The 27313-nt window shown below is 44.5% G+C and overlaps 1 protein-coding gene across 2 annotated transcripts in view; it reads right to left on the bottom strand.

Moving 5' to 3' along the window:
* The window catches only part of LOC146202409 (aldo-keto reductase family 1 member B1-like), a 59520-nt gene that overhangs the window by 18049 nt on the left and 14158 nt on the right, over positions 1–27313 (bottom strand). Inside the window, exons 6-8 of one of the 2 annotated variants that reach the window (XM_084588158.1) lie at positions 20783–20899; positions 14259–14365; positions 10013–10094 (exon numbers count right to left, since the gene is read on the bottom strand). In XM_084588158.1, coding sequence (XP_084444284.1) covers positions 10013–10094; positions 14259–14365; positions 20783–20899 — 306 coding nt within the window. The remainder of the gene's footprint in view (positions 1–10012; positions 10095–14258; positions 14366–20782; positions 20900–27313) is intronic. The other variant, XM_084588159.1, reaches the window with a different exon arrangement.

Genomic DNA, 27313 nt, shown 5'->3' with positions numbered 1-27313 from the left:
TTACGATTGGTCTTGATACAGCAAACTTATGGCACTGACTATCTTTTAGATTCTAAACGATAGTCAGTGCCATAAGTTTGCTGTATCAAGGCCAATCGTTGCAAAAAGGTTGTTACATAGAGCTTTCAAACACGCACCCTTCAATGAGGACGGCGTTGAGGAATAAGAAGACTTCGTAATATTGGGGAACTCACTACACAGAGGTCCATCACATACAAGTTTAACTGCACACAACATACTGCGTTTATGCACGTTTCTGGCTAATCTTTGTTCTAAGAAAAATTAGATTTTTAATACTGGGAACCTGATCTCTCAACCTAGCTCAACTTAGTATTCCTCTGCACTAATCCTTTATGCAAAAGGACCAGACTTTACCAGAGCCTGCCAAGGATAAAGTATCCTTCTTGAAATATTGAATCTCAACTAAGGTGTGCCTCTTCACATTTCATTAACCTCAAGCTCTCATAGATGCATTATAAGTCTGGAATGCCCTTCTAACACAGTTTTGAGTAAAGCTAAAAGGAGCATCAGGGGCTATATTCTATATGCTTCCATTTTCCATTTAGGATCTATTAGGTCACTGTTGCAGGGTGACAAAGCCATGGCTTTCAAACATCCATGGGAATATGGAAATTAACTGAACCATTTGCTCATTAGTGATTGCACCTCAGCATTGGCTTCATGACCCAGCCAATAGTTAGCCAACATGTGCAGCGAATAGCGCTGGCTATTGCTAGGGGTGAGCCCCACTATCTTGCGATTTCTTTGAACGGCTGCTCACTTCTTTCGTCTGATTCTGCAATCACTCTGACATCCGACCAAACGATATGGAAAACGGAAGCTTATAGAATGTGGCGTCAGATGAGCTTCAGTGGCACATCAGTGGACTGCGAGACACTGAAAATGCCTCAAGAAATCGCCACTATTGTCACAGCAACCAATGACGGAGTCAAATAACAGCACAAGAAAGTAAATGCACTTAGTATTAGACATTGCTCAGGCAAAAATTATCAGAACCAAGCACCTTTGCCATGCAGCACCAGTGTCACAAACTGGTTCGAGAAGAAACGGGTTTTACTCCCTTCAGCTGGAGGCACATGGATGAGTGGCATGGCTTCACACTTCACCACCAGGGCACATGATCAGAGGTACACCTTTTATGAACTGCACGGTATTGCGCTTTCTGCCCTTATGTAGCTAAGCTCTTGACTGCAAACCCACTGGTACATTAGTAGACGTCTTTGGTTCCCTAACATAGTCTCTCTGAGAACTCCCCATCTGCTGCAGGTGAGCAGTATTGTTTTGAATAGCAGTAAATGTAATTTCTGTGTTGTGCTTAGTTTAATCACACATAGGCAGCTAAGGCCATCATGCGCCAAACACAACGTTTAACGAGTTTATTTGGTCAGTCAATATAAAAAGTCTTTAGAGCAGTAAAATTTGTTTAACCCACCTCTGATTCTTTGAAAAAACTAACAGATGTAATATCAATGAGTGGATTTTTACCAATGAGTGAAGTCAATGAATTCATTCATTGTTGAAAAAAGCAACATGTCTCGTCCCCCGTAGCTGTTCCAGTCCTATGCATGAGACCAAAATACGGTTTGCAGTAAGCTCGCCTCCTCATATCTCAAAAAGGGGTTTATCCTCTTTTCTCAGTAAAATGCTGCGTGTCAAGTGTGTGTGTCCAATATATAAACAGCACAAAATTACTTCATAAAAATGCTCTTCCATTCTCCTACGATGGGTTTTGCTAGGTATAGCTTATCGTTTTCTTCACTGTTCCATTTGACCTCCATCAACCTCTTAGCTTAAACTGTACCAACTTGATGCAATCTTAGTAGGCGAGGTATGTGTTCTTTTTTTCCATTCCTCAAGCTTTTGCAGCACATAAGTCAGCTCTCTCATTACCATCTATTTCGACATGACTTGGAACCCAGAAGAAAGTTATCGTGCGTCCTCATGTAGTGGCTTCTTTTTGTTGTTGATGACATTTCCTATTGAAGGCCCACTGTCCACCCTCCGGTCGAAAATATTTTCTTCCCCGGTGACTGTGAGACTTCGCCCCCAGAATATAAGGCCGCAAAATATTTTTGAAAAGAGTAACTAATAACGCAGTTACAGCCACCGCAATCACCCAATTCTGTCGTGTTTCTCTCCTCCCGTTCCCTCGCAAAGGTTTTTCACTCTCCTGCTGGTCGTCTAGCCTCTGCAAGACAAATTCCCCTTCCTCCTCCGCGTTTAGTGGGAGGTGGGGCGTGGCACTCCGCGTGCGCGAAAAAGAAAAAAAAAAAGGGCGAGGCAGCGCGCGCCGCTAGATTCAGTCCGGCCGTGGCGAGGGAAAAGCGCGCAACGAGCGGTAGACACCCATCCTTCACCCTCAGACAGCAAGACGTACCAATGGACGTCGTTTTCGACTAAGACGTCATAGTTGCGGCTCAACGAGCCAGTGCAGGGAACGGGGAAGCTGGCTTCCTGAAGGAGAACATGAGAAAGCTTTGATTTGTATTTTCGTTGCTTTGCGGCGCGCGTGTCACTGTAGCATTTTGCACAGACTATCTCCAGTACCTGATCGACACACTGGGCTTTTTTGCTTAAAAGGTCCTTCCCTAGACAGTGGCCCTTTAAAGGTTGAACTGCATTTTTGAAGTGTAATACCAAAATTAGACTCAGGGAAGCAGTACAGATTATGCCATTTGTGGGGTTCTGGCTTATTACTCTGTCCACGGCTACGCAGACAGCATAAGATTCAACTATAAATATGGATGCATAGTTCGGTAGCATTACTACTTTTTCTTAGTTGCTTTGCGCAACTACACATCTGACCCAATTTGAATTGTATTGTATTGTATTGTATTGTATTGGGGTTTTCGGCGCATAAGCAACCCAGGCTATCATGCACCAGGAAGGTTTATGCTTATTTTGTAAATAAGGACTGATTTTTTTTTTTTTTTTTAGTTTGTTCAGGTGGTTTGCATCCTTTAGGAAATGGAGAAAATTGTTAACTTCGACCAGTGCACCATCTCCCAACAGCAGGCTGGGATGGAGAGGGATCTGTTCTGTGTAAAAATGTGTAAAATATTTTTTCCTTAACTTCTCTAGTTTAGTACATGAAAGTAGGATGTGATGTATTGTTAGTTCACCTCCGCATTCTTGACACAGAGGTCTGTCCTCTTTCTTTAGAATGAAGCTATGTGTCAGATGAGTGTGTTCGATGCGAAGATGATATAAAATGACTTCGATGATCGGTTTGACAAGGTGTAACTTATTACTTATTTCGTTGTTGCATAAAGTCTGCCATTTTATTCTCAGTTTTATCTTTACAAGTCTTAGAACATCTTAATGTGGTATGTTGACTGGCTGTACTTTAGTACAGTAAAAGCTCGTTAATTCGAACTTCACGGGACCGGGAAAAACGTTCGAATTATCCTATGTTCGAATTATCGAATGGCCTCGAAAAAACTGACAAGAACCATTTGTATTACAGTAAATGTACCGTATTTAGTCGCATAACGAACTCGCTCGCATAATGAACCCACCCAGCCCCGATTTGTGCCTACGGGAAAAATAAAATAAAAAAATAAAGCCCTCAGTCCTTAGTGCGCCGTCACGGTCCACAACACATTTCTTGGCAATGAGCCAAGATGCTGCCCAGCGATAACGGCCTGTTTATCTTTTGACTTTAGCTCCAGCAGGGGGAGGGGGTGGGGGAGGAAGCAAACTTGGCAAAGTGCCAGCGCTTGTCGTTTCAGTATGTTCGCTTTATCATGCTATGAGCAACTGGGGCAGGCGTCGTCTACTGCCACTCCAATAATGGGAACGCGCGATAGCAGCAAGCGGCTTTTGAAGCGAACTGTGCTAAAAGCAAGCGTCATGATCGCGGCTGACTCGCGTGCTTCCGCTGACGACTGATGGTTGGAAGGATGGATGGCTATCGCAAAAAAAAAAAAAAAAAAAAAAAAAAAAAAGTTAGCAAGCGGCTTTTGAAGCGAACTGTGCTAAAAGCAAGCGTCATGATCGCGGCTGACTCGCGTGCTCCCGCTGACGACTGATGGTTGGAAGGATGGATGGCTATCGCAAAAAAAAAAAAAAAAAAAAAAAAAGTTTAACCCATAGTGCCCGTCCCAGATCATAGCCTTTCATGGGCGTTGGCTGGGATCGCGCCGACAGTACTTATCCCTATTTTTAAATTAACATGTTTGGAATTAACGAGTATTTAGTTGCGAGCTACGGAGGTTGCGCAGGAGAAAGAGCAGGCTGCCGCCGCCGCGGCCACTGTCCCCTCCATTTAACGCCGCCGGTCGCCGCGCCGGTCATGGCGCCATTTAAGTTTTACCCACTCTTCCATGGTTTTACCTGGTTCTATCTTCTGTCCCCGTTTTGGACGTGCGCAGCCTCTAATTATACCTTCCAATCGCAAAGGTGTTTCTTTACTCTTTTTTTTTTCCGCGTGATGTGCGCCAAACCGCCCAGACGCGGCGGCGCGTAGTTCGAATTATCTGTAGCGGAATCGACTCACGTTCGAATTAACGGGCTTTTTTATACACAGATCTCTATGGAGCTTGGCCGGATCAAGTAGTGTAGTTCGAATTATCCGAAAATTCGAATTATCAGGGTTTGAATTAACGAGCTTTCACTGTATGACGGGCTGCTGCAGCACATGCATCAGCTCTCTCATTGCCGCTGATTCCAACGTGGCTTGGTACCCAGCAGAATTTAATTATATGTTCCTGTGTTTCTTCAGCTATTATATTATGTATGATGTCTCCGATTAGAGGTTCTGTAGCATTTCTATGATTTAATGCTGTGATAACGCTGAGAGAACCGTTATAAATGATGCTATTTTTAATACCGGTCTTTAATATTTTTTCTACTGCTAAAGAAATATCGTGACATTCGGCTGTGAAAATTGATGAGAACTCCGATAACTGTACTATTTTTTCCCATTTTCCTTGTATCACAGCACTTCCAACATGGAACTATGTTTTCGACCCATCTGTGTAGAACTCTGTGTAATCTCTGTGTTTTTCATTTAGTGCCAAGAACTCCTGTAGTATGTGTTGATGTGGTGTTTGTTTCTTACGGAAATGTGTTAGTGTAATGTTGTGTGCAGCAGGGAAATGATACCAGGGCAGCAGTGGACTGGATTTTCGGGCAATATTTGGAAGAGAATGAAGTATATCTAATTCTTGGCATATTTGTTCAAAACGAAGAATTATTGGTCTGATTGTTTGAGGTTTATTTCAAAGAGTGTTCTAGATAGGCACTGGGTAACTATGGGGTAACAGACATGTTTTGGCAGAGACCTTATTTTAAGTACATATGCACATGTAATTCTTCTGTTTGTGAGGGGTGGTTCATTTGTTTCAATATAAAGACTATTTACAGGAGATGTTCTATATGCACCAGCTGAGAGCCGCAAACCTAAGTTCTGTACTGGGTTCAGATGTTACAGATAAGAGGGTCTCGCTGACCCATACATTATAGATCCATAATCTAACATAGAGCGGGTTACAGACAGATAGATATTTAAAAGGCGAGCTCTGTCGGAACCCCAGTGTTTTCTTGAGAGTATCTTAAGTATGTTTAATGAGTGTGCTGCTTTCTTTTCGAAAATGTTTACGTGAGGTAGAAAGCTAAGCTTTAAAGTAATGCCGAGAAATTTGTGCTCGCTTTTGACAGGTAGCACAGTTTTTTTTAGGTGCAGATAAGGGTCGGTATGCAAGCCTCGTCTGAGTGAGAAGTGGACAGCCACTGATTTCTGTGCGGAAAACTGGAAACCATTTTTGTCCGCCTATGTAACTAACCTATTTATTGTTAACTGTATCTGCCGGTCACACGTTATGTTTGAAGATGTGCATGCAATCTGGAGATCGTCAACGTAGAGTGAATACATAATAGATTTCGGGATTATTCTAGACAATGAATTTATTTTAATTAACAAACAAAGTAGTGCTTAAAATGCATCCTTGAGGTACGCCATTCTCTTGAGTGAAAGTTCTCGACAGGGTTGAGCTCAGGCGTACAGAGAACGAGCGGTTTGAAAGAAAATCGTTTAGACAGTTCAACATATTGCCGCGGATGCCTAAATCTGCTAGGTCACGCAGAATACCAAACTTTCAAGTTGTATCATATGCCTTCTCCCTGTCGAAAAAAACAGCGAGGCAGTGCTGTTTATGTATAAATGCTTCTCGAATTGTGTTTTCAAGCCTAACGAGATGATCCGTTATTGAGCAGGCGTTTTTAAACCCACACTGATTACGTGGTTCCAGAATAAAAATTGACCTAATGTTTAATATACTCTCAAAAGATTTAGCAAGACAGCTCGTAAGGGCTATGGGCCTGTAGCAAGAAGGGGAGGTAGGCGGTTTTCCGGGTTTAAGGAATGCAACTATAACGGCTCTCTTCCAAGCATCGGGTATCTTTCCTAGTGTGAATATTTTGTTAAAAAGTTTCAAAAGTGCTTCTACTGTGGGATCAGAAAGGTGTGCCAACATTTCATAGTGTATTCTGTCAGGTCCTGGGGCTGTTTTTTTGCCAGCAGAGAGTACTGTATTTATTTCGTGGGCAGTATATTTTCTTTTATAAGGTTCGTTTGTGCCACCACTTGTTGGAAGTCTATATTTCTCAGCCATACTTTTATATTTTAGGAAAGGCTGTGTATAGTGGGATGAACTAGAGACTGTTGCAAAGTGTTCCCCTAATATATTTGCTTGTTCCATTAGAGTGGTTTGAATACCAGGTGCTGGTAGGAGGGGGATTGTAAAGGGTGAAAAAATTTGCCATTTAGTTTCTGAACCTGCTCCCACATTTTTTTTTGATGTAGTTGAGCTGTTTATGGAGATTACATATCTTTGCCACGAGTCCTTTTCGACACTTCGTTGGACGTAGCGAGCTTTAGCTCTTGCTTTTTAAAATTAACTAAGTTTTCGTATGTTGGATATCTGCGGAATGTTCCCCAGGCTTTGTCTTGTTGCTTTTTTTGCTCTCCTAAAATCTGGAGAATACCAGACTTTATGATTTTGATGTACTACTCCTGAGGATTGTGGGACAGCAAATTCTGCGGCGGCAAGGATACAAGCTGTGTTTTCGTTTAGTTCATTAATGGAAAGATTTTCGGAAAACATTTCGTGTAATCTAGCTTTATCTCAGAATGTCGCCCAGTCAGCTAGATGCAACTTCCAGCGTTGTGGTTTGGATGGAATGATTGCAGGTGATGATGATAAGTTAATTAGTATTGGTAGGTGGTCCACTGCCCATATGGATTATCTAAAATATCCCAATTAAAATCGTTAAAAACAGAGGGTAAGAAAGAGGTAAATCTAAAACACTCATTTTTCCCGTGCTCGGTGAGCAGTAGGTTGGTTTGCCCGTGTTTAATAAGCAAATATTGCTACATAGAATAAAATCTACAATTTGTCCACGGTTATCACTTTTCTCACTCTCCCAAAAGGGAGAGTGGGCGTTAAAACCGCCAACTATTATATAAGGCTCTGGTAGTTGAATTAAAAGATCTTCAAGGTCATGAAGGGTTATAGTCCGGTGTGGCTTAATATAGATGCAGCATATTGTTATTGTTTTGAATGCAAGTAAAGTGACTGCCACCGCTTCAAACCGAGTATTTAATTTTATGTTCATTTGCTGGGATGTCCTTTTCTACAATTATGGCAACACCACCGGAGAGCCTGCTGGCTCGCTCTCGGTCACGGAGGAAAACTGTATTTTTTCAGTATATTTGAATGGTGTGAACCTAGACTGGTTTCCTGTAGACACAGCGCTACAGGTGATAGTGAAGTGAGAATATCTCTTATGTTGCTGTAGTTTCTTAAAAGTCCTCTACAGTTACATTGGACTAGGAACGCCATCTTTAAAGGAAGGTAGAGAGACTAGGTTTTTTCTGGGCCAGTAATTCGGGCCTTTTTTTTTCTACTTTGCTTCGAGGAGCTCCGATGCCTGCCTGATGTTGACGGCCCCGGATGATTGTTTGTTGTGTCCATTGCGTCCTCGGACAAGCTGGACAACTGTGCAGAACACAGACTTATTTGTGTTAGGCCTTGCCGTGACTGCAGAGGCCTTGGGGCCTTCTGACCTGTCGGTCCGCGCAGCCTGCTTTGAAGGTGGTGGAGTAGCACTAGCTCCATCCACCTTGGGGGCGGACGGCCCTATCCGAGGCTCACCATGTGTGGCCTGGGCAGGTGTCAAAGACTGCTGTGATGTTGCCCCCTGCTATAGCAGAGTATAGGATTCTGAGAAGAGGCAAGCTTCTTTCGCGCTTCCCTGTAAGTTAAGTTTTCTTGGACTTTCAATGTGAGAATATCCTTTTCTTGTATCCAGGTTGGGCATGTGCGTGAGTAAGCTGCATGGCTGCCCTCACAGTTTATGCAACGAGGTGTTTCAACTTGACAGTTTTCTGCGGGATGCTCGTGTGAAGCACACTTTGCGCAGGTGAGTTGGCCTCAGCAGGTCTGCGAGCCATGGCCATACTTCTGGCACTTAAAACAGCGATGTGGGTTTGGTATGTGTGGTTTTAGTTTTATCTTTGTGTACCCAACCTCTACATCTTCGGGCAGTGTGCTCGATGCAAAGGTAAAGACTATGTGCTTGGTCGGTGTCTCTTGGTTATCTCGTCTGATCTTGATTCTATAAACCTGAGTGACATTCTGGTCTTTTAGTCCTTCGAGCAGTTCTTTTTCGCTCAAGTACCTTAGGTCATAGTCAGAAATGACTCCACGCACTGTGTTCAATGAACGGTGTTGGAAGATTGTTACCGGGCAATTTCCAAAGCATGTCACTTTTGAGTTTCTCGAACTGATGATTATACAAAACTTCCAAAAGGAGGTCACCGTTCGGTAGCTTTTTCACTTTGTACCCTTGGCCAATTGCCTCGGTTAGTGTCTTGGTAACCAGAAATGGTGAAAACAGTCTAGCTGATTTTTCTCTGTCTTCGCTAAGGATAACATGGAAACGTGGAAAGCTGGTGGCATTCTTTGGGAAAACCTTTGCTGTTTCATCGGTGTGCCCCCGTTTTCGGGAGCGATCATTTGAAGGTAAAGAAAAAGCCATAAAAAATACTGCCTGTTTGGCCAGGGTGGCGGTCACCCACCACGGAGCCCAACAAAGGGACGGAACAGGAGCTTGTAAGGTCCTGCTCACGCCAGCTGTACACCCAGACTATAACCAAACATGGCGTAACGCAGAATGGTTAGTCACACAAGGTTAACCCTAGCTGCCTGGAAAAAGGAAATAACAGGAAGAGAGGAGATGACAGGAGAGTTGTGAGAAAGGAAATAGGAAAGTGAAAGATGGAGGGGAGGACAGGAAAAGGTGACTGCCGATTTCCCCCAATCGGGTCAGACCGGAGGTGCCGTCTATGGGAAGCGTGGGCCAAAGTGGTGTGTTGCCTCCATCGAGGGGCCTTAAAGGTCCAAACACTCGGCTTCGGCTCAACCGCCAGAATCCCCTTTTCCCCAGACACGGCGATGCCACGCACGGCTAAGCGTGGGTGCTCGGGATTCGTAGTGTCGCACCGTACACGCAAACATCTGCTTTAATAGATGCTTCCTGCGGGGCTGACATAATTTGATGATTTTCAGCCGTCTGTATAAAATCTAGTGCAGCTCATATATTTTCTTTTTTGGGGTATTCTTGCAAATTATGTTCGTGTGGTGTTTTGCTTTTTTTGAAGAATGTGTCAGTGTAAGATCACAAGCAGAAGGAAGGCGGCAATGGATAATCTCTTTTGGGCAATAAATGGAAGGGCGCCTAGTATTTCTGTTCTTGTCAGCACATATGCTGCACCCATTTGGTCCCAAAACCATGGCCAACGCTGTTGCTTTGAACTCTGATGCATTTCAAATGACAGGGTGGAATGGTGGCTTGACTCTTGCCCAGAGAAACCAAATTTATCCCACACTGTATACATGAGCTGTTTGTGTGGTTTTGTATGACAGTATCAGAGAGACCTTAACTTTTTAGCTGTGCACAGCCTAGTATTAAGAATAAACTTGCATACCTGGGCTGCAGTCTTTCCATGGGCCTCAGCAATGGCCTTAATTGCAGGTTCTTCCATGAGGAGCGGGTCCCCAGGCTTTGCCCTAGGAAATGTCCAGAAGCCACAGTACCAGGGTGGTTAAATTTCATAAAACAATCATTCAAATGAGGACACTAAATTCTTAAGCTCTCCTAACTTACGAGCAATAAAATCTACACCTGATGACTCTAACACAATATCTGTATGGTGTTTTGAACATGGATACTGTAGGAGATATGCCTCTTCGGTCAATAAAAACTAACAGTGTGTAAAAAAAAAAAATTACGGCCAATTTGCATAGTTAATCAAATGCGAAGTAGGTGCGTGTAGCACTGCTTAACAGTTGTACTTCTGCACGTCAAGCATGGCGAACCCGCGCCGCGGTGCCTGACGGCCCGGTATCATCCATTGCGACGCGAAGCAAACGAGCGGCGCAGCCGCGTCCTCAGCTTTTTTTACACCATCTTCAGAAATCAACGAAAATAGGCACTATGCACCTCTTTACAATGCACTGCTCTGCGGCTGAAAGGTCTGGGGTGGGATTATAGGGGGAGAGAAAGAGAGAAGTAAACGCGCTTGAAGGCGAGCGCCAGTTAAGGCGCGGAGGTGAGCACAAGCTGCTTCACAACACGGTGAGCAGCACGGAGCCGAGATCCAGGGAGCACCGTGAATGCCTGTCCGTGAGGGCTGAGGAATGACTGATGCGAGGGAAGAGATGCCGAAGATGAGGTCATGCGAGCAACACACGACTGCTCACCCCGGAGTAACACACGCTTGTGCAACGCTGCCCATTGACAGCTGCCACGCCAGCAACAGACACACCTCTCTCTCACTGTCTTACTCTCTCATTGGGTGCATCTATGCGGCTGCTCTGCCCCCTCAGTGTTAAGTCGCGTGATGTAGGCGTCGCCACTTTCCTTTCCTCCTCTTCAAATTTACGGAGAGACCGATGGACAGAGAGAGAGAGGCTATGTGGCTGCTCCACCTCCTCAATGCTGAGCCGTGCGACACGCGTGTCGCCACCTTCTCTTTCTCCATTTCAAGTTCAGGAAGAGAAAGAGAGAGTGAGCGGCTTCGGACAGACATCGGCGAAATCCGTGATTGCAACTAGTAGTGCTACGCACTAAAAAAATAATAATGCCAATGTTACAGTGGTTTAGCTCGAAAAACAGTGACAGCTAGTGCACAAGTGAAATGTAGAGAGGCTGGCAGTTGGGAATGCATCCTTTATGCTGCAGCTTCCGTGGCTCGCAATGCGGGGCCTTGGAAATGAATGACTCCTGTGTGCCTAGCTTTCTGCAAAACAAAGTGCTGCATTTTCATGACCTTTCCACCCCGCTTAGCAAGTACTGAACTTGTTAAAATACTTGTATTGAAGCATGGTTTGTTATACGGTAGAACCCCTTTATAGTAAAGTCACAGGGGCCAACAAAAATCTTTACTATATCAGTTGTTGGTGATGACATGGTCCTGAAGATGCTGTCTGCTAATTAAATGGCTGCTTACTGGACATGTCTTGTTGCCTAATGATAAAAGCACTCTAAAATACCTTCCATCTCTCTGTTATTGTCTGTTCATGCCAATTTTTTAGTTATAAGGTTTTTTTGTTTATATCTTGTGGAAGTACCTCACCATGGAGGCAACGTGGCTATGATTACAACAGAGTTGGATTTCATGTGAAAACCAAAGCCTTGCATGAACACGGTGTCATCTTCCACTGTTTCTGTCTTTTAAAAGGCAACAGATGAGAAATGCACGCGGCAGTCAAGCACTGCAAAACCACACACGCTACGCCTACCCTTCCTGCCACCATTGCCCCATGCTGCATAGTGCAACGAATGTTTGATCGTTCCTTCCCTATTTCTCGCTGCACTTTTACTAGTCTTTACTTTCTGAACGGACCGCGCTGCCTTCTTTCCATGTTTGTAAACAGCTTTACTTTTTTTTGTATGCACTGCATGCTTTCCCTCATGGCTTCAAGGCCTACGTAAAGTTGGCTCCTATCGAGTGCTGCCAAGACTAGTGGTAAAGCCATTTAAAAAGAAAACTACTGTTAGGCATTTTTTTCTTTTCAAAAAAAAAAAAAAAAAAAAAAGACTTCCCTCACGATCTTAGGCAGCGCATGTGGTGATTTCTTTTCGTAACAAGTCGTCACCGCGGCCAGACGTGCTTTACTATAACTGATTTTTACCAAACATATCTTTACTACAAAGGGGCAAAAAATGTAGTCTACGGAAGAGGAACTGTAACTTCAGTTTCACTTTACTATATCCGCGTTTATTACAGTGGGGTTCTACTTTAGCTGGTTTTCCCACCATATCTGACAGAGAGAATGCTTAATCGATGTGCAGCTGTCGAAGCCAAGATCGAACTGTGCTGGTGTTGATCTCCCGATCAGCAGACAAATGCCAAAGCCACAGAGCCACCATAGCAGGTTTTTGACATAAATAAAGGCTTTTTACTGGCCTCCATAGTTAAGCATCATGGTTTAATAGCCAAAGTATTCAGAAAAAGAAGAACAAATATGCAGGGACGGAAGCAGGCTCAAGCATTCTGCAGCAGCTTTGGAGCATTCAGATTATGTTTTGGAGCAAGTTTCTAAGGTCAAACACTTTTATTAAGTACAATTTTTTGCTCCTGTCATGCAAAAACATACAATTTGATTCCTTTCTATTCAATGTGGAACAGACTAGCAGCAAACAGAATGCTTGCTTCTACACTTCATACCAGAGCAAGAAGTTTGACTAAAAGATTTTGATTATTTTAACTAGACAGACTCAAATGCGGAGTCTACCACTTTGATGCGCTCAAGCACTACCACTAGTTTGACATCAACGAGCAGTACATTTCTGCTCTATATCTTGTGCATATACTTTTTTTATCCTAAGCCTGTGCTGATAAAGTCCTGGTCACTGGTCAGTAGCACCTTCATGGAGGAGAGACAGCACTGAAGGGTAGCCTCTTCCTCCTTCAGATTCTTTACTTCACGGCCTTCTGCCAGTGGCTCCTTGTGCTTAAGCGACACTGGGGCTTCAACAAATTGGTGATAGGCCCTGTATGTTTCCAATACTCTTTTATGATTGTCATTTCGACCGTCATTTTGTCAAATGATTGTAATTGCGTGATTCGCACCTTCGTGGTGTCACCCCTATAATGCTTCAAGTATGTTTTTGTCTGACGTAGGCTTGGCACGCTTGTTATTAACAAACAGGCTCAATGGTGAAAAACCTTGTTTTCATAGCACAACCAATAAAACAACTCATTCAGTTCCTTATTGCTGGACACGTTTCCTAATGACATGTTAGCGCTTGTGACTAGTTCCCTCCCTGCTCTCACTTCTATCACCACCGGTGATTCAAAAGGCTGGGAAAAGGTGCTATGCCAAGTCTAGTGAAGCAGCGCAACAGCACAAGGCCAGGGTAAGAAAGGGACAGTCCCTTTCTTCCCCTGGCCTTGTGCCGTTGCACTGCTTCACTAGATATGTCAGACCAACTCGCCCACAAGTTCATGCTATGCCAAGAGCACAGAACATTTTTTTTTTGCAATTAATTCCCTACAATCGCTTGTGGCTTGTTCTAAATTTACTCGTGAACAAACATTTATTATACTCTATGCTTTTCTAGCTTAGGAAAAAATCATATGTACTAGGCCCAGTGGGAGACTCACTATAACTCTGCTACCCATCGGTGTGCTGCCATCGTTTCGACTATGGCGGCCACACGAAACTTACAGCACAGGTCACATCTTTTGTAGGCCATACAATGGCACACCGCGTGGCAAAAACCCGTACCCACTAAATTTGATGGCAGAACATCGAAGCAGCCAGCTTGGAGCAATTTGGAGCGGTTTTGGAGCAATATTGCGTTTTGGAACAGGATGGCGCAGGAAAAGCAGTTTGGAGCAGAATGGAGCAAATGAAGCAGCCTTCCACCTCTCAATATGTATGCAACAAAAAGCATAGCAGGAGTAAGGACACAAAAGTGACCGTTAATGTAATGAAAGCCTTTAAGCCACTCACAAGTGTCCTGCAGTAAAATGAAAACAATGTAAAAAAATAGAAGACAAGAGATCGTTACATGTTGGCAATAAATCCTGCAAATGGCAACTCATGCAATGCATAGTGCATGCATCACAGAAGGTCTTTGAGCCAAGACACAAATGGCGTGAGCCAGCACAAAATTCTCTATCACTAAAAAAGAAAGAAACTCAAGAGGATGAATCAGCTTACCATGGGCGATCAGGTGAACCCAGTGGGCTATATCCAGTAAAAGCAATATTATGTTCTTTGCAGAAGTTTATTAGGTCACTCTGGTTCAAGTAGGGATGGCATTCAACCTACAAATGCAGAAAAGCAACATTTGTTGAAAGTCGTCGAAAGGTAACATTTATTACTTCGGCAGGAGCAGACAATACCAGAGCCAGGTCACGCTGCACCATTCCGACAAAGCCGAGAAATAAAGACAAATCAGTTATTTGCTAACAAGATATCAACGTTGCCATCCCATTGGCTTGCAACTGCCTGGTAGGGAGTCGAAATCAAAGAATGATTTAATCGGTGAGATTAAAATCTACCAATACATACCCTAGATTTCTTACTGGCTATGCATTAATTTCATTCACTCGGCCATGCTTCTCTTCAGCTTCCTTCTCTGAATTTGAATGTTTGCCATTCTAGGGTGCCGCACTTTGTCTACGCATAACTCAAAACTACATAAATATTACTTACTACATTCATCAGTGTGTGTTGGCAAAAAGAAGTGTTCGGCTTGGTTTGGTTTATGGGGTTCGTTCCAAATGCAACACTGGCTATAAGGAACGCCGAAAATGGGTGGGAGGCTCTGGATTATTTTAACCACCTGGGGTCGTTAGCATACACTGATATTACAGGAAACATGGGCACTTTTCTGAATTTTGCCTCCATCAAAATATGACCACCGTGGCCAGGATTGAATCCAAGTCTTTTCAAGTGAAGAGTATTGACAATAAGCACTAGATTTGTACGGAGACAATATTATTTCCATAAAGAAGCTTTGCAAGACATATTGTAGCATGCACAGGTTCTCAAACTAAAATATTGTTTATTTACTTCTACAAGAGCTTCCTTTCGACTTCCATTATCATCTACATTTGTAATCTTTCTGTGCCCATTCTAAATCTGTCAAGTTTGTGCACTCTTCCACTAAGAAGGCAATTTTTAAACCTCAAATCTCCCACAGTTTAAAGAGCAGTGTACACAAGTAGTAGGTCAGCATTTGATAGAATGCATTAACTTGTATTCCATGGTCCAGCTATTACTGAGTACTGTTGCACCCTATATGATGCTGTGCCTCAAATGGTAAGAGCTAAAAGGAAATCAAAGGCTGCTACAAGAGCTACATTGCCAAAAATTAACTGTGGAAGCTTTTATAAAAGGGCAACAGAGTTCTGTCCAGCAACCCAGTTGAAATGCTTAATGGCAGAATATATTTCAGAAAGGAAATTTTCAGGCAGAAATCAAGTTCTGCCAGTTTCTTTTAAAATTTTCTAAGGTGCAGAAATCTGCCACACCTTTTTTGCAGTTAAAATGTCACCCAATTATTAGCCAACCACTACTTTCCACCCATCTTTTACTTAACACAAGGACCCAAAAGTTAAATACAGTCGAACCCGGATATATCGAACTCGAAGGGGATCACGAAATAGTTCGATATATCGATAATTCGATATACAGAAATCGGCTTGTGACGGCACTCACGATGCGAAAAAACGATACCGTATTTTTCGTGTAATCAACCCACTCGCATAATGAACCCACCCTTCACTCTTGCAACCGAGAATTTGGAAAAAGAAAAAAAAAAAGCGTTAAGGCCAGCTCGCTCACATGCAAGCGATTGAGCGATCTCAGCCAGGAGCGGCAGCGACACAGCGAAAAATTTCCAACTTGTTGGAACTGCGTCCCTCTCGCCGCTCGAGCCACCGCGGCAGCTCGGAACAAGGTTTCTGTGTCGCCGCGGCAGAAATCGTGAGCGTTTTCGCTGCATGTCGATGGCGCGCCACTCTGTTTCGGTCGTCTCATCCACAGCTCATTTCTTGGCAGCGTGCCAAGACGCTGCGCAGCAATAACGTCACGGCACAGGGCGGCGCGTTTATCTTTTGATAGCTCCTGCGGTGGTGGGGAGCGAACTTGGCATAGTGCCCGTGATGGCTTGATTGCACAAGCCTGGTTCCATTTATCACGCCGCGCTTGGGGCGGGCGTCATGATTGCAGCTGACCACGTGCTTTCGTTGATTCATACGTGCAAGGATAAACGATCCCCCCTAAAAGAAAAACCTGCTGCTCTTTAACGTCCGCAGCCGGCCATATCTTACGCTACGCCCCGCGTACAGCACAGCGATAAGAATAAATGACTCTCGCAAAAAAAAAAAAAAAGAAAGAAAGAAAAAAAGAGAGAGAGAGGGAGAGATCTGCCGCTTCTTAACGACCGCAGGCGCCATAGCCATGTCAGCCGCCGCGCGCACAGTGTTCGCAGCACACGCAGGAGAAAGCATCGGATGTCTGTCTGAAAACAGGCTGAGCTGGCTTGACGCATGCGTAAGCTCGTGCTGAAGGAAAGAGATAGCTCAGCAAAAGAACGGGCACACCCACGCACATGTCTTGCAAACGGCGTGTACTGGCGCGCGGGAAAGGATAACTGCAGATGCGCGCGCCTTTGGGGAATGGGCGCGGCGCTGCCCAGACCAGCCGTCGCCGAACTGTCTTCTCATTCCTTCCGCGCGCGGCTTGACGTCACGCGGCAAATGGCCAAGGGTGATGCGATCGTTTTTGGGGAAGGCACACTTTCCAGTGCGTGGTGCGGAGTTCGATATATTGAACGACTGATGAAATTGAGTTTGATATATGACGCGGCTTTCCTATACTTTTACATGGGATTTTCAAGGGGATATTCCGTGAGTTCGATATAACCGGGTTCGATTGTACTGGTAAATGCCTACAAACACCACAGTAAGGTAACTAAAAGTCTTTATGCTGATTTGAAGCCAATAGTGTAATTTTGCTCCGGTTTCCACATGGCAGCATTAAAGGCTGCGTTGTGAGCAAAAAATCACGAGCGTGCCTCTGGCACGTGGTAATTAGCAGGTGACATGGCCAGGCATTGTCAGCGGGTTGTGCAATGTCACGAGACCACATGACATGATGGCAGGAGCTGCCAGCTCTGGTTACTCCTTTGAGGTGGGAGGGTGAGATCAGAATCAAATGTACCCACCAGGACTCTTGGATCCTAGGCCATGCAGGCTCATATCCGCAGCTTGGTTCAAGCGGGCTTATACGTATGTCGGGTTATCTTTCACATAACGTGGTAGCTTATGACTATATGCCAATGAATGAGATAAAATAGGCACCAATCAAGAAGTTAGAGACTACGGGAATGGCAAAATGCATGGAAGTGAGCGAAGGACTGCAAGGGGAGCCACAGGCACAGAAGGAAGGCATTTATGCTGTTGCATCATGCCCTTGAAGGTGGTGTTCTCTGATGGCAAATGTCTCCCCTATTCCCCAGCAAGAAAAGCAGTCATCATGATGAAAAGGTATGATGCAAGCAACTCTTACACTTACAAGCACCACGCAAGTGTGTGACTCAACAGCTTTGAGTGTAGGTGCGTGAAGTGCACAAATGCAGCAGTTATCAAGAACAGAGACAGTATTCTGTGGAATACTGCGCTACTTGATATACAGAGACAAATGGAAGACGACACACGAATGAACCTGAACCTGAACTGGATAGCAGGGGTGTTGTAGCATGCTTTCGATACGTAGACGATTTTTTGCTTTGTTTTAGTACAGAAAGATCTGGTACGGTTGACGCGGATATGATGGTCGCGCTTTTCAAGGGCAAGTTCAATGGGCTTGACTTTACCTATGAAGTACCTGATAAAGGGATGATAAGGTTCCTCGATCTACAAATACAGGAGACCCCCATGCACACATGCTGGTGGTATCATACCAAAAACGAAAAAAGCCTCATGAGATTCGATTCGAGCCAGTCCAAGCTTGTTAAAAGGAGCGTCGCCCACTCATGCATGTTGCAGAGCATTAAGAAGTCCTCCGATCACAAAATGACAGAAAGCATCGGCATGCAAATAACCAGGCTGAAAGCCAGTGGTATCCCAGATAGTGTCATTTCGTCTGTGGCAGAAAAGCTGCTGAATAACATAACGAAGAAAACGCAGGTGCAGAGAGAAGAGAGCAACAGAGAGCGATGTGTTGTAATTCCGTATATACACAAAGTATCACATGGATTAAAGAAGGTAGCAACCAAACATAATGTGAAGGTGATATTTAGGGCGCCAAAAAAGTTGATAAGCCTCTGTAATGCAGTAAATGAGCATGATAAGCGAGGCGAGAGGAAGAAATGTGAAATTGCACATCAAAAAAGGTTCATACCTTGTCAGGATGAAATCATTTACAAGATCCCGATTTCATGCGGAAAACAATACATCGGACAAACGGGAAGGTGTGTTAATAAGAGGCTCCTGGAACATCATAATGACTGTGGGAAAATCAGCCACCCTGGAAATCTTGCGCAACATTGCTTGCGATGCGTAAATGGCTGCAAACCATTATTCCATAGGACTGAAATTGTAGGTAAACAAAAGGAAAGAATTGAAAGAGAAATAGTAGAAGCCTTCTTAATCGAGTCAGCAGAAAAAGATACGTGCGTTAGTACATCTTCTGTGGCTCTCACAAAAGAGGAGCTAGATATGATAGCTGTGCAGATGCGGAGTTGTGGTCGAAATGATAACGTGCGTGATCACATGCATGAATGATGTGTCTGTGATTTGACAAGAATGCCTTTTTATATATGTACGTGTTTTGTCGATAAAAATAAATAGTTGTAAGTTTGCGCTTCATTCGTGTGTCGTCTTCCATTTGTCTCTGTATATCAAGTAGCGCAGTATTCCACAGAATTATCAACCAACTGGCCCCCGTGTTTGCATTATTTCAGAGACAGTAGTCAGTGGAAAATAGCAGAAATCTTGCAGCTGAGCACTTCGTAGAGGAGAGAGAACTAAACCAACTGGTGAGTGTAGCCTACATGGACTCATATTTTAAGTTCATGTTACTAGCCTCGTGTGATCTGTATTTTCAAAGCAATAACCTACAGCTGCACATGATAGAATCTTGTCTAAGGCCAAAAAATGTCACCTGCAGCTGCGTGGTTACAGGAGTGCAAACTATCTATTCTAAACTTTGACCGACTGAGCTCTGTCCCTTTATAGTAGCCATATTATTATTATTTACAGTAGCCATGACAGTGAAGTTGTTGGGTGAAGTATTTTCACCCAAGTAGTTGCAAATAATTCAAAAGCTGTTCGTCATCTTTCTCAATGAATGGGCTTATTTTCCTTTCATTGCATTAGCACAAAGTTTTCTCTTTCACACACATGCACACACGCTCAATAACAGTGCATGTTTCCATAGTGCCAGAACGAGATGAGTGGCATAAAAATTATGCTGAAATTAGGAATTCTGTGGACAAATTCAGACCCTGCTTGGAACACTTACTACAGTGAATATTTCTTAGCAACTGTTTGTCAACAATATTCAGACTTCTAAGCACTTTGTACTTGGGCCAAGCCTTGCGAAGTTGCAGCTTTTAGTCCTTTTTGACCACCCCCATTTCAATGCTGGTTGACAAACAATGCTGCTGTCCATCCAGAGCAAAGTACAGTAGAACCTCGGTGATACAAATCTCACGAGGTCGCGAAAAAATTCATATCATCTGAACATTCGTATCGTTGAAATGAAAGAAAATAATTATGTAGAAGCATGGGAAAGGCAGTCGCACATATCTGTTTACATCCGAGAAGGTTCATTATGGTTGCGTGGCCACAGCTCGCCACTCGCGGCGCACACAGCGCGACAGGCAATCGCGACGTCTGCAATGCGCGGGCCGCGTGCCTCCGCGAATTTCTGACGGCGCGTGCAGCACAACAAAAAATGGCGACGTGCCAACCGCCCAGCGCCGCAGACTGCTCACGGTACGTACAGCGCGACTAGCAGTCGCGAAGTCTACAATATGCGGCCCGTGCGCGCCCGCCGCCGGCTATTACTCACGGCCGCGCGCCACTGCAAACTTTTCACGGCGTGGAAAACGATCACGATGCCGGCGATGCCCACCTCCGCATACTTCCCGCGGCACGTACAGCATGGCTAGAGATGGCGACATGTGGGCCGCACGGCGTCGCAAACTGCTCCCAGATCGTGATCGCGGAGCCAGCAATGTTCGGTCCGTGCACACCCGCCGCCGCCAGCTATGGCAGTTGTGACGTCTGTGGTTTGTGGGCCACGCGCCGCTGAAAGCTTTTCGCGGCATGAGCCTGACAGAAAGTCATGAAGTCAGCAAAGTGCGGACCACGTGCCACTGCGAACTGCTCATGATGCATACATACAGCGCGGCTGCCAATCGCGGAGTCAGCGATGTGCGGGCAGTGCGTAGTGCTCAAGATTGCAGTCGCAGTTCGTGCATTCGTATCATCCGTAGTGGCGCTGGGGAGTGTTCGGAACATCTGAAATTTTGCGCAACGTACACAATGCACTCTGGCCGGGGCATTTCGCGAATTCGTATCATCCCGAAATTCGTATCAATCACATTTGTATCACCGAGATTTAACTGTACTAGCTCACCAGGCACCAGAGCTTTTTTTGGCCAATAGAAAAGTGGTTCAGGCAACAAAATTAACCATAACCCTTAAAATGTAGGCTGCACAAACCTGCAACATTGCAGGCTTGATTTTGGCTGTTCCTAGAAGACGAAGAAGCTGGTCTTTGTTGAAGTTGCAGACGCCAATGCTCCGAACTAGTCCTTTTCCCACACATTCTTCCATGGCCTATGAAGCAGAAAAGAAAGACATAATGACGAAGGCTCTTACTGCATGTTATAGCAGGCCAAAAAAAATGTTGGGTGCTGGATTGAATGGTGCATAAGCCATGAAGGTTATCATGCGTCAAACAAGAGGCTAAATGTCCATTTGTTGTATTTATGGCTTGTAATTATTTTGGTCTATAGTTTAAGATATTTGCTTGTTTTAAAAACCTAAAAATACAGAAGAGATCAATAAGGGCATTCTCACTTAAAAGCAACGCTGGATTGGAAAGGAATGTGCTCGTTGTAAAATAGCATAAAATGTTTTTTCTATATTATTTCAAGTTTTCTGAATGAGAGTAAAATATTATAGCTTACTATCAGCTCATCTCTGCATGCATAATACATGGGCTTGTCTTGTTTTGTGAGCATGAGGTTGCATGTTTCGTGTGTGTCTTCAATGAAGATATCCATTTTTCTTTCAATTATTGGTGCACTGTCTTCATGCAATCGTTTAATGGTATGTTTACTTCATTTCCTGGTCACGAGCTTGAGCAGTGCACGCATGCTTTTTTGTTTCATTTAATTCCAATAGGACTGAGGACATAACAGAATTTAATGTCCCGTGACTGTCATTATATCATGTATCATGCCTTCACCCTAAAAATGCGATCACAAGACACGAAGAAGGAGAGACTGACCCGAGACGCCACACATGACCACAAGACACAAGGAGAGACCCAAACGACCATATGTGACCCCACTGACCAGATGTGCCAACCAAAGACCCCACGACCCAAGACACCACTCCACTTGAAGACATCCTCCCCTGCCTATGCCATGCAGTGCGTGCCTTGGCCTCTGCCATCGAGTCGTGGCAACGTGTGGCCAGAGAGTGTCCTGGACTAAGGTTCATTGGGAATCATCGTGCCGGCAAGCCATTCTATTCTTCCTTCTTCCACTTCTTCAAGCATCCAGACACGCCCATCATCATGCCATGGAATCACCAACATTGGTGAACTTCTCGTCCACGATGGGGACGATCGCTCGGTGGCCCTGGGTCATGTTACGGACGAGCAAGGAAAAAGAAGAGGGCAGTGGCACGGGCAGGAGCGCTCGCGCTAGACCTGCTAACATTTTCATTATACGTCACCTCACTGTCATTGAACAACTTCTTTCTGTCCTCTGTGCTCCTGTTTTCATTGCTTGCCGCCATGTAACAATATAATACTGTCCAAGGAGTTCTCTTTCATTATTTTCTCTACAGCAGCAGAGATGGCATAATGTTCAGTAGAGAAGATGGATAAGTCTTATTATTTCCTCCTGTCTCTCGTGACACTGTACTTTCAACGTAAGCAAACATCTTCGAGCCTTCGGTTAAAAGCCCGTGAAGTTATTGTATTTTCCCTCAGTTGTAGGAATTCTCAAATGATATGTTTTGGCGAAGTTCGAGTTTTCCGAAACTGTGTAAGAGTAATATCGCAGGTTACAGAGATGTTGTACCATGGAGCCAATAAGTCACGTCTCTGGGCAATGCCAGGTAAAGCATCTAGTATGCCAAGATCTTGGTTAAGGTTTGTTGGTGACTATTATTTGGTTTGGTTTGGTTTGTTTAGTTTGTGGAGTTTAACGTTCCACAGCGACTCAGGCTATGAGAGGCGCCGTAGTGGAGGACTCCGGAAATTTCGACCACCTGGGGTTCTTTCATGTGAACTGACATCGCACAGCATGCAGGTGCCTTGCTTTCTGCCTCCATTGAAAAGCGGCCGCCGCGGCAAGGATATTATTCTAGAAGGGTAGTATGAGTTACAACAAAATAGCAGACAAGTTTAGGTAGAGACCTCAATTTAAGAACATATGCACAGTGTGCTGCTTCTAGTGGGGATTCATTTGTTTCAATGTACAGAGTGCCTATGAGAGATGTTCTGCCTGCACTAAATGAAAAGTGCAGTTCTTAGTTATGCACTGGGTATACAGAAGCTGACCGTTTTTTTTGGACTTCAATAATTCGGACCTGCACGATGCTTTGGACTTCATTCAGGAACTGTCATGCACCCCATAGGAACATGTATATTTTCACGACTGATGTTTCAGATTTTACAGTGTACAAAAGTTCAATTTTTTGGACCATATTTGGCGCCAGCAGTACTGTGGAGTTCATTTTTGTTTGCCGAAAGCTCGTTTTCTCGACGTGACATTGACGCAAGCAAGCATCGTTGTCGCGAACAACCGGTCTTGCGTGGCTGTGAAAGCTAAGCAAAGCAGAGCCATTCGGAAGGACAAGCTGGCCTTTTTTTTCATCGTTGTCATTTGAAGGAGTGGCATTAAGGGAATGCTTGTTCTTTTCATCATGGTAAACTGCAAAGAGTGCGCAATTGGGCTGAAAATGAAACGTGAGCACTGTCCGCCACAGGTCGCTCCGACACCGCTGCCGCAAGGGTGCCTCGATGCGCGTGCTCCCCTCAGAGGGCATGCATATCAAGGCACCCTAACTGTTGTCGCTGCCTGGCAGCGGTGTCGGGTGAGGGGGATCTGTGCATTCACGGAGGTTCTCGTTCTGCTGACTTTTAGTGCAAACGCACCATTTCCAACTGGGCCTTCAGGATGTGCGTGACAGATACTGTGCCTTTTCTATCCTGTAAACCAATTATTATTACATTATTGAGGTGTTCCCAGAGAGCGTGACAGATACTGCGTCTTTCCTATCCTGTAAACCAATTACTATAATGAAAGCTTTAGTAGGGTACATAAAAATGACAAATAGTGATGATAGTAATTATAACAAATACAGTCAAACGCCTCTGCAGCGAAATGACTCTATAACGAAGGATTTTGTATGTCCCGGCCTCATTCCAATATTTCATACGTGTTGTGAACACCTCTACAACGAAGACCAGTACAGCAAATTTGCCTATACAACGAAGAAATTTGGGCGTCCCTGATGGCTGAGTCGCTTCTTTACAATGAGCATATATAGCGGCACTGTCATTACTCCCCACAGCCGCTATTCAGTTATGGAGCGCGTAGGGAACACCACTGCAAAGACCACTCCGGAAATTCCGAACTCTGCAGTAGCCATGGTAACCGCACACCAATGCACAAAGAAGTGCGCAGAAGGCAGATCTACTAAAACGTTTGACGAACAGTGCCAGAGTAGCCTGCCGGCAAAAGCAAAATTAGACTCAATGGTCCTCGCACTTTCTTCCGGATGTCGTGCAAAGTAGCGAGCTGCAGTGAGCCGTAGTAGACTATGGTCAGCTGTAGACACAGAAGCCAACAGTGACGACCTCAGTCGACAACAAGTGCAAACACGGCAAAAAAAGCTGCTGTCTATAGTGACGGATTTTCCCCGACCTAACTGGGAGCCTACGAAATGAAGTAATCTTCAGACAGTAACACTTGAATAAATGTTAAATAAAGCTTTAGTTATTCTGAACATGCTTAACTTTCTCTATTGCAAGTGATACGGCCTGTGACTTTTACAATGAAGATACGTGTATAACGAAGGATTTTTCAGGTCCCAAGCACTTCGTTATAAAGATGCTCAACTGTACTAATAAAATATTAATCCATAATAATTAGTAGGATAAAAGAATAAAATATAAACTAAAAACAAGGAAAATAAATAAAATAAAGTTAAATTTAAAATAGAGAAATAAATAGGCAGATAAAGATAGAGACATTAAAAAATTAGGCAGTGGCAAAGCTCTGGTTAAGACGTCTGACTACTGCGCCGGAGTTCCCGGGTTCGATCCCGACCACGGCGGCTGTGTTTCGATGGAGGCGCAACAAAGTGGCGTTCGAGTGTTGTGCGATGTCAGGGCACGTTAAAGATCCCCATGTGGTTGAAATTACTCCCTAGCCCTCCACTACGACTCCCCTTTCCTCCTTCACTACCACCTTCCTCCCTTCCCTTACGGTGCGGTTCAGGTGTCTACAGAGCAAGTGTGACAGATAATGCGCCTTTCCCTTCCTGTGAACCAATTCTTATTATTATTAAAGCTCTGGTTAAGCCTGGATATACAAGCGAAAAGCTTAAGTTATCCTTGGTGTGACGTCATGGTTATGCTTCGTAGCTTAGCTGGTATTATATACATTTTTTATCTATAGGCGTAGACTTGAATACTCAATGGCGTATGTTTACGAGTTTAGATTTGGCTTTATCATTTTCTCGCTGTTGTGCAGCCAACTCCCAAACGAGTACTTCTGGATCGGATGAATTTAGTTTCTCAGCTTTTCTGCATAGTCTAGCAGCAGTCGCACTCTCCTTCCCTTCCATGTGAAGTGCGCATGCCTATTCTCTGACAAGCGCATTATATAGCATCTTTGCGCATGCATAGTAGTGCGCAGTGCATTTGTGGTAAACACGCGGCTGCAACGAAAGGTCAAACGGTCGGCGAGGAGGCAAAGCGTGCAGTTGTAGTGACAGTGAGGAGGCGACGCACATGCGCAGTAGCGCACGGCTGCGCCGAAAAGTCAGGCGACGGGGTCTGCAGTGGCGATGGCTGTTGCAGCGGCGAGGAGCGACCACCTGCGCGGCGTGTGACGTCACTCGGTTTCGTGCATCCGCATAACTCACCAGTTCGGCTCACGCCAAGCTCAGCTCTGACCCGCGTAGTGAAGCTTTTCGCTTCAAAAGTTAAATGTCAGACCATGCCAGGATGGCAAGTGAGTTGGGTCCTTCTACTGTCTCGGCTGAAGAAGCACAACGTGTCCGGCAGGCTGAGTTGCAACAAGAGAGAAGACGCCGTAAACGTGAACATGTTGTCCCTGATGTGTGTATATCCTAAATCGTAACAAAGTCGAAACTTAGAGAAGAGAAAACAAAAAATACCGAGCAACAGCTAAACTAAATTAAACTGTGGTTTCGCACATCTAACTCGGTTTCACCTTAGTTGAAACCCTGCCAATCTTTTTTTCCCCTGTGATTTCCATTACGCGGTTTTCACTACTGCTGTCAACTGTGGTAACTGACTGCTACTGCTTCATGCGGCGCGTGCATTCGTTTGTGGCATGAGCATGACCTGCAGGTGCGTCACAGTACGTCGTGAAGTGGCATGATCATGAAGAAACCATGACTGGCCAATATATTCTAACTGGAGGGTTACAGTGGTTACAGCTTAGTGCGATCTGCACCTGCAGGGCACCACTTCGGATGCGGTGACCACCCTAAGCGAGTTGCCTACTTCCCAGTGGTGCGCACGACTGCTGCTTTGGCACCAATCAGCACGCGTGCGCTGGCAGCAACGCCCGCCATTATGGATTACGCTACCACGTGCGCATGTGCGGCACGTGGAAGCTGATCACAGTATCAGATTGCGCTATGCTATAACTCCCTATTATCGACATATAGACGAAACATGGGAAGCGGTGAAGTTTGCGATTTATAAAGTGGATTTTTCGTAGAAAAGTGATTTTTTTTCCAGAGTTCACAGACTTTTCAAACTGTTCCGTTATTCGGACCATTTCCCAGGTCCCGCTGAGTTGGGAAAAAACGGTTTGCAACTGTAGTTTCTTTAGGTACAATGGTCTTGGTGATCTATGCACTACACATCCATAATCTGAAGAGAAACGTACCAACAAGCGATAGATGTGTAAAGGCATGCTTAATGTTTCTTGAGAGGAGCTTCAGTATGTTAAATGATTTGAAGGCTTTCTTTTTGAGGGTGTCTATGTGGGGGGGAAAATGTGAGTTTTCTGACGAATGTTATGCCCAAAAATTTATGTTCTTCTTCTACTAGTAGTACGGTTTTATTTAAGTACAAGGTGGGGTTGGTCTGTAAGCCTCTCATCAAAGAGCAAACAGCAACAGCTTTTTGAGGGGAAACTCGAACCCATTTCTGTCTGCTAAAGGAGCCAGCTTGTTTATTGCGAGTTATACCTAACTCTCCCATGCTGAGAAGCTCGAAGATGTGTATACAATTTGAAGATTGCCACCATATACTGAATACATGTGAACTTCAGCATAATTCTGGCAATAGAGTTTATTTTTATGATGAAGAGTGTCACCCCCGAAGTACCCCATTCTCCTTAAAAAGTCTCTTGAAAGTCTTGAGCCTAGGCAGATATGAAATGAATGACATGAGAGTAAATCTTTCAGGCAGTTTAGCTATCCTGCTGCAAACACCTGGGTCTGATAAGTCGCAGAGAATCCCAAACCTCTATGTGGTGTCATGTGCCTTCTCCATGCCAAAGAAAAGAGCCTTTGCATGAAAGCTTCTTGTACTGTGTTTTCAAGTCGAATAAGGTGATCAGTTGTTGAGTGTGCGTGTTGAAACCACATTGAGGGATTTAAGAATCCCATCAACAAGTGTCTTGAAGAATACTTGAATCCCCGGATCCAAGAATTCCAGGATTCTTGACTCCTGTCAACAAGCTGGTGGGATTCGGGAATGAACATTAACGGTATTCAGAATACTCGAAATATTGGCAAGGCAAC

The sequence above is a fragment of the Amblyomma maculatum genome, chromosome 1, assembly GCF_055883805.1.
Source record: "Amblyomma maculatum isolate TAMU_Amacu chromosome 1, ASM5588380v1, whole genome shotgun sequence".
Taxonomy (NCBI): Eukaryota; Metazoa; Arthropoda; class Arachnida; order Ixodida; family Ixodidae; genus Amblyomma; species Amblyomma maculatum.
This window is presented reverse-complemented; position numbering and strand designations above follow the sequence as displayed.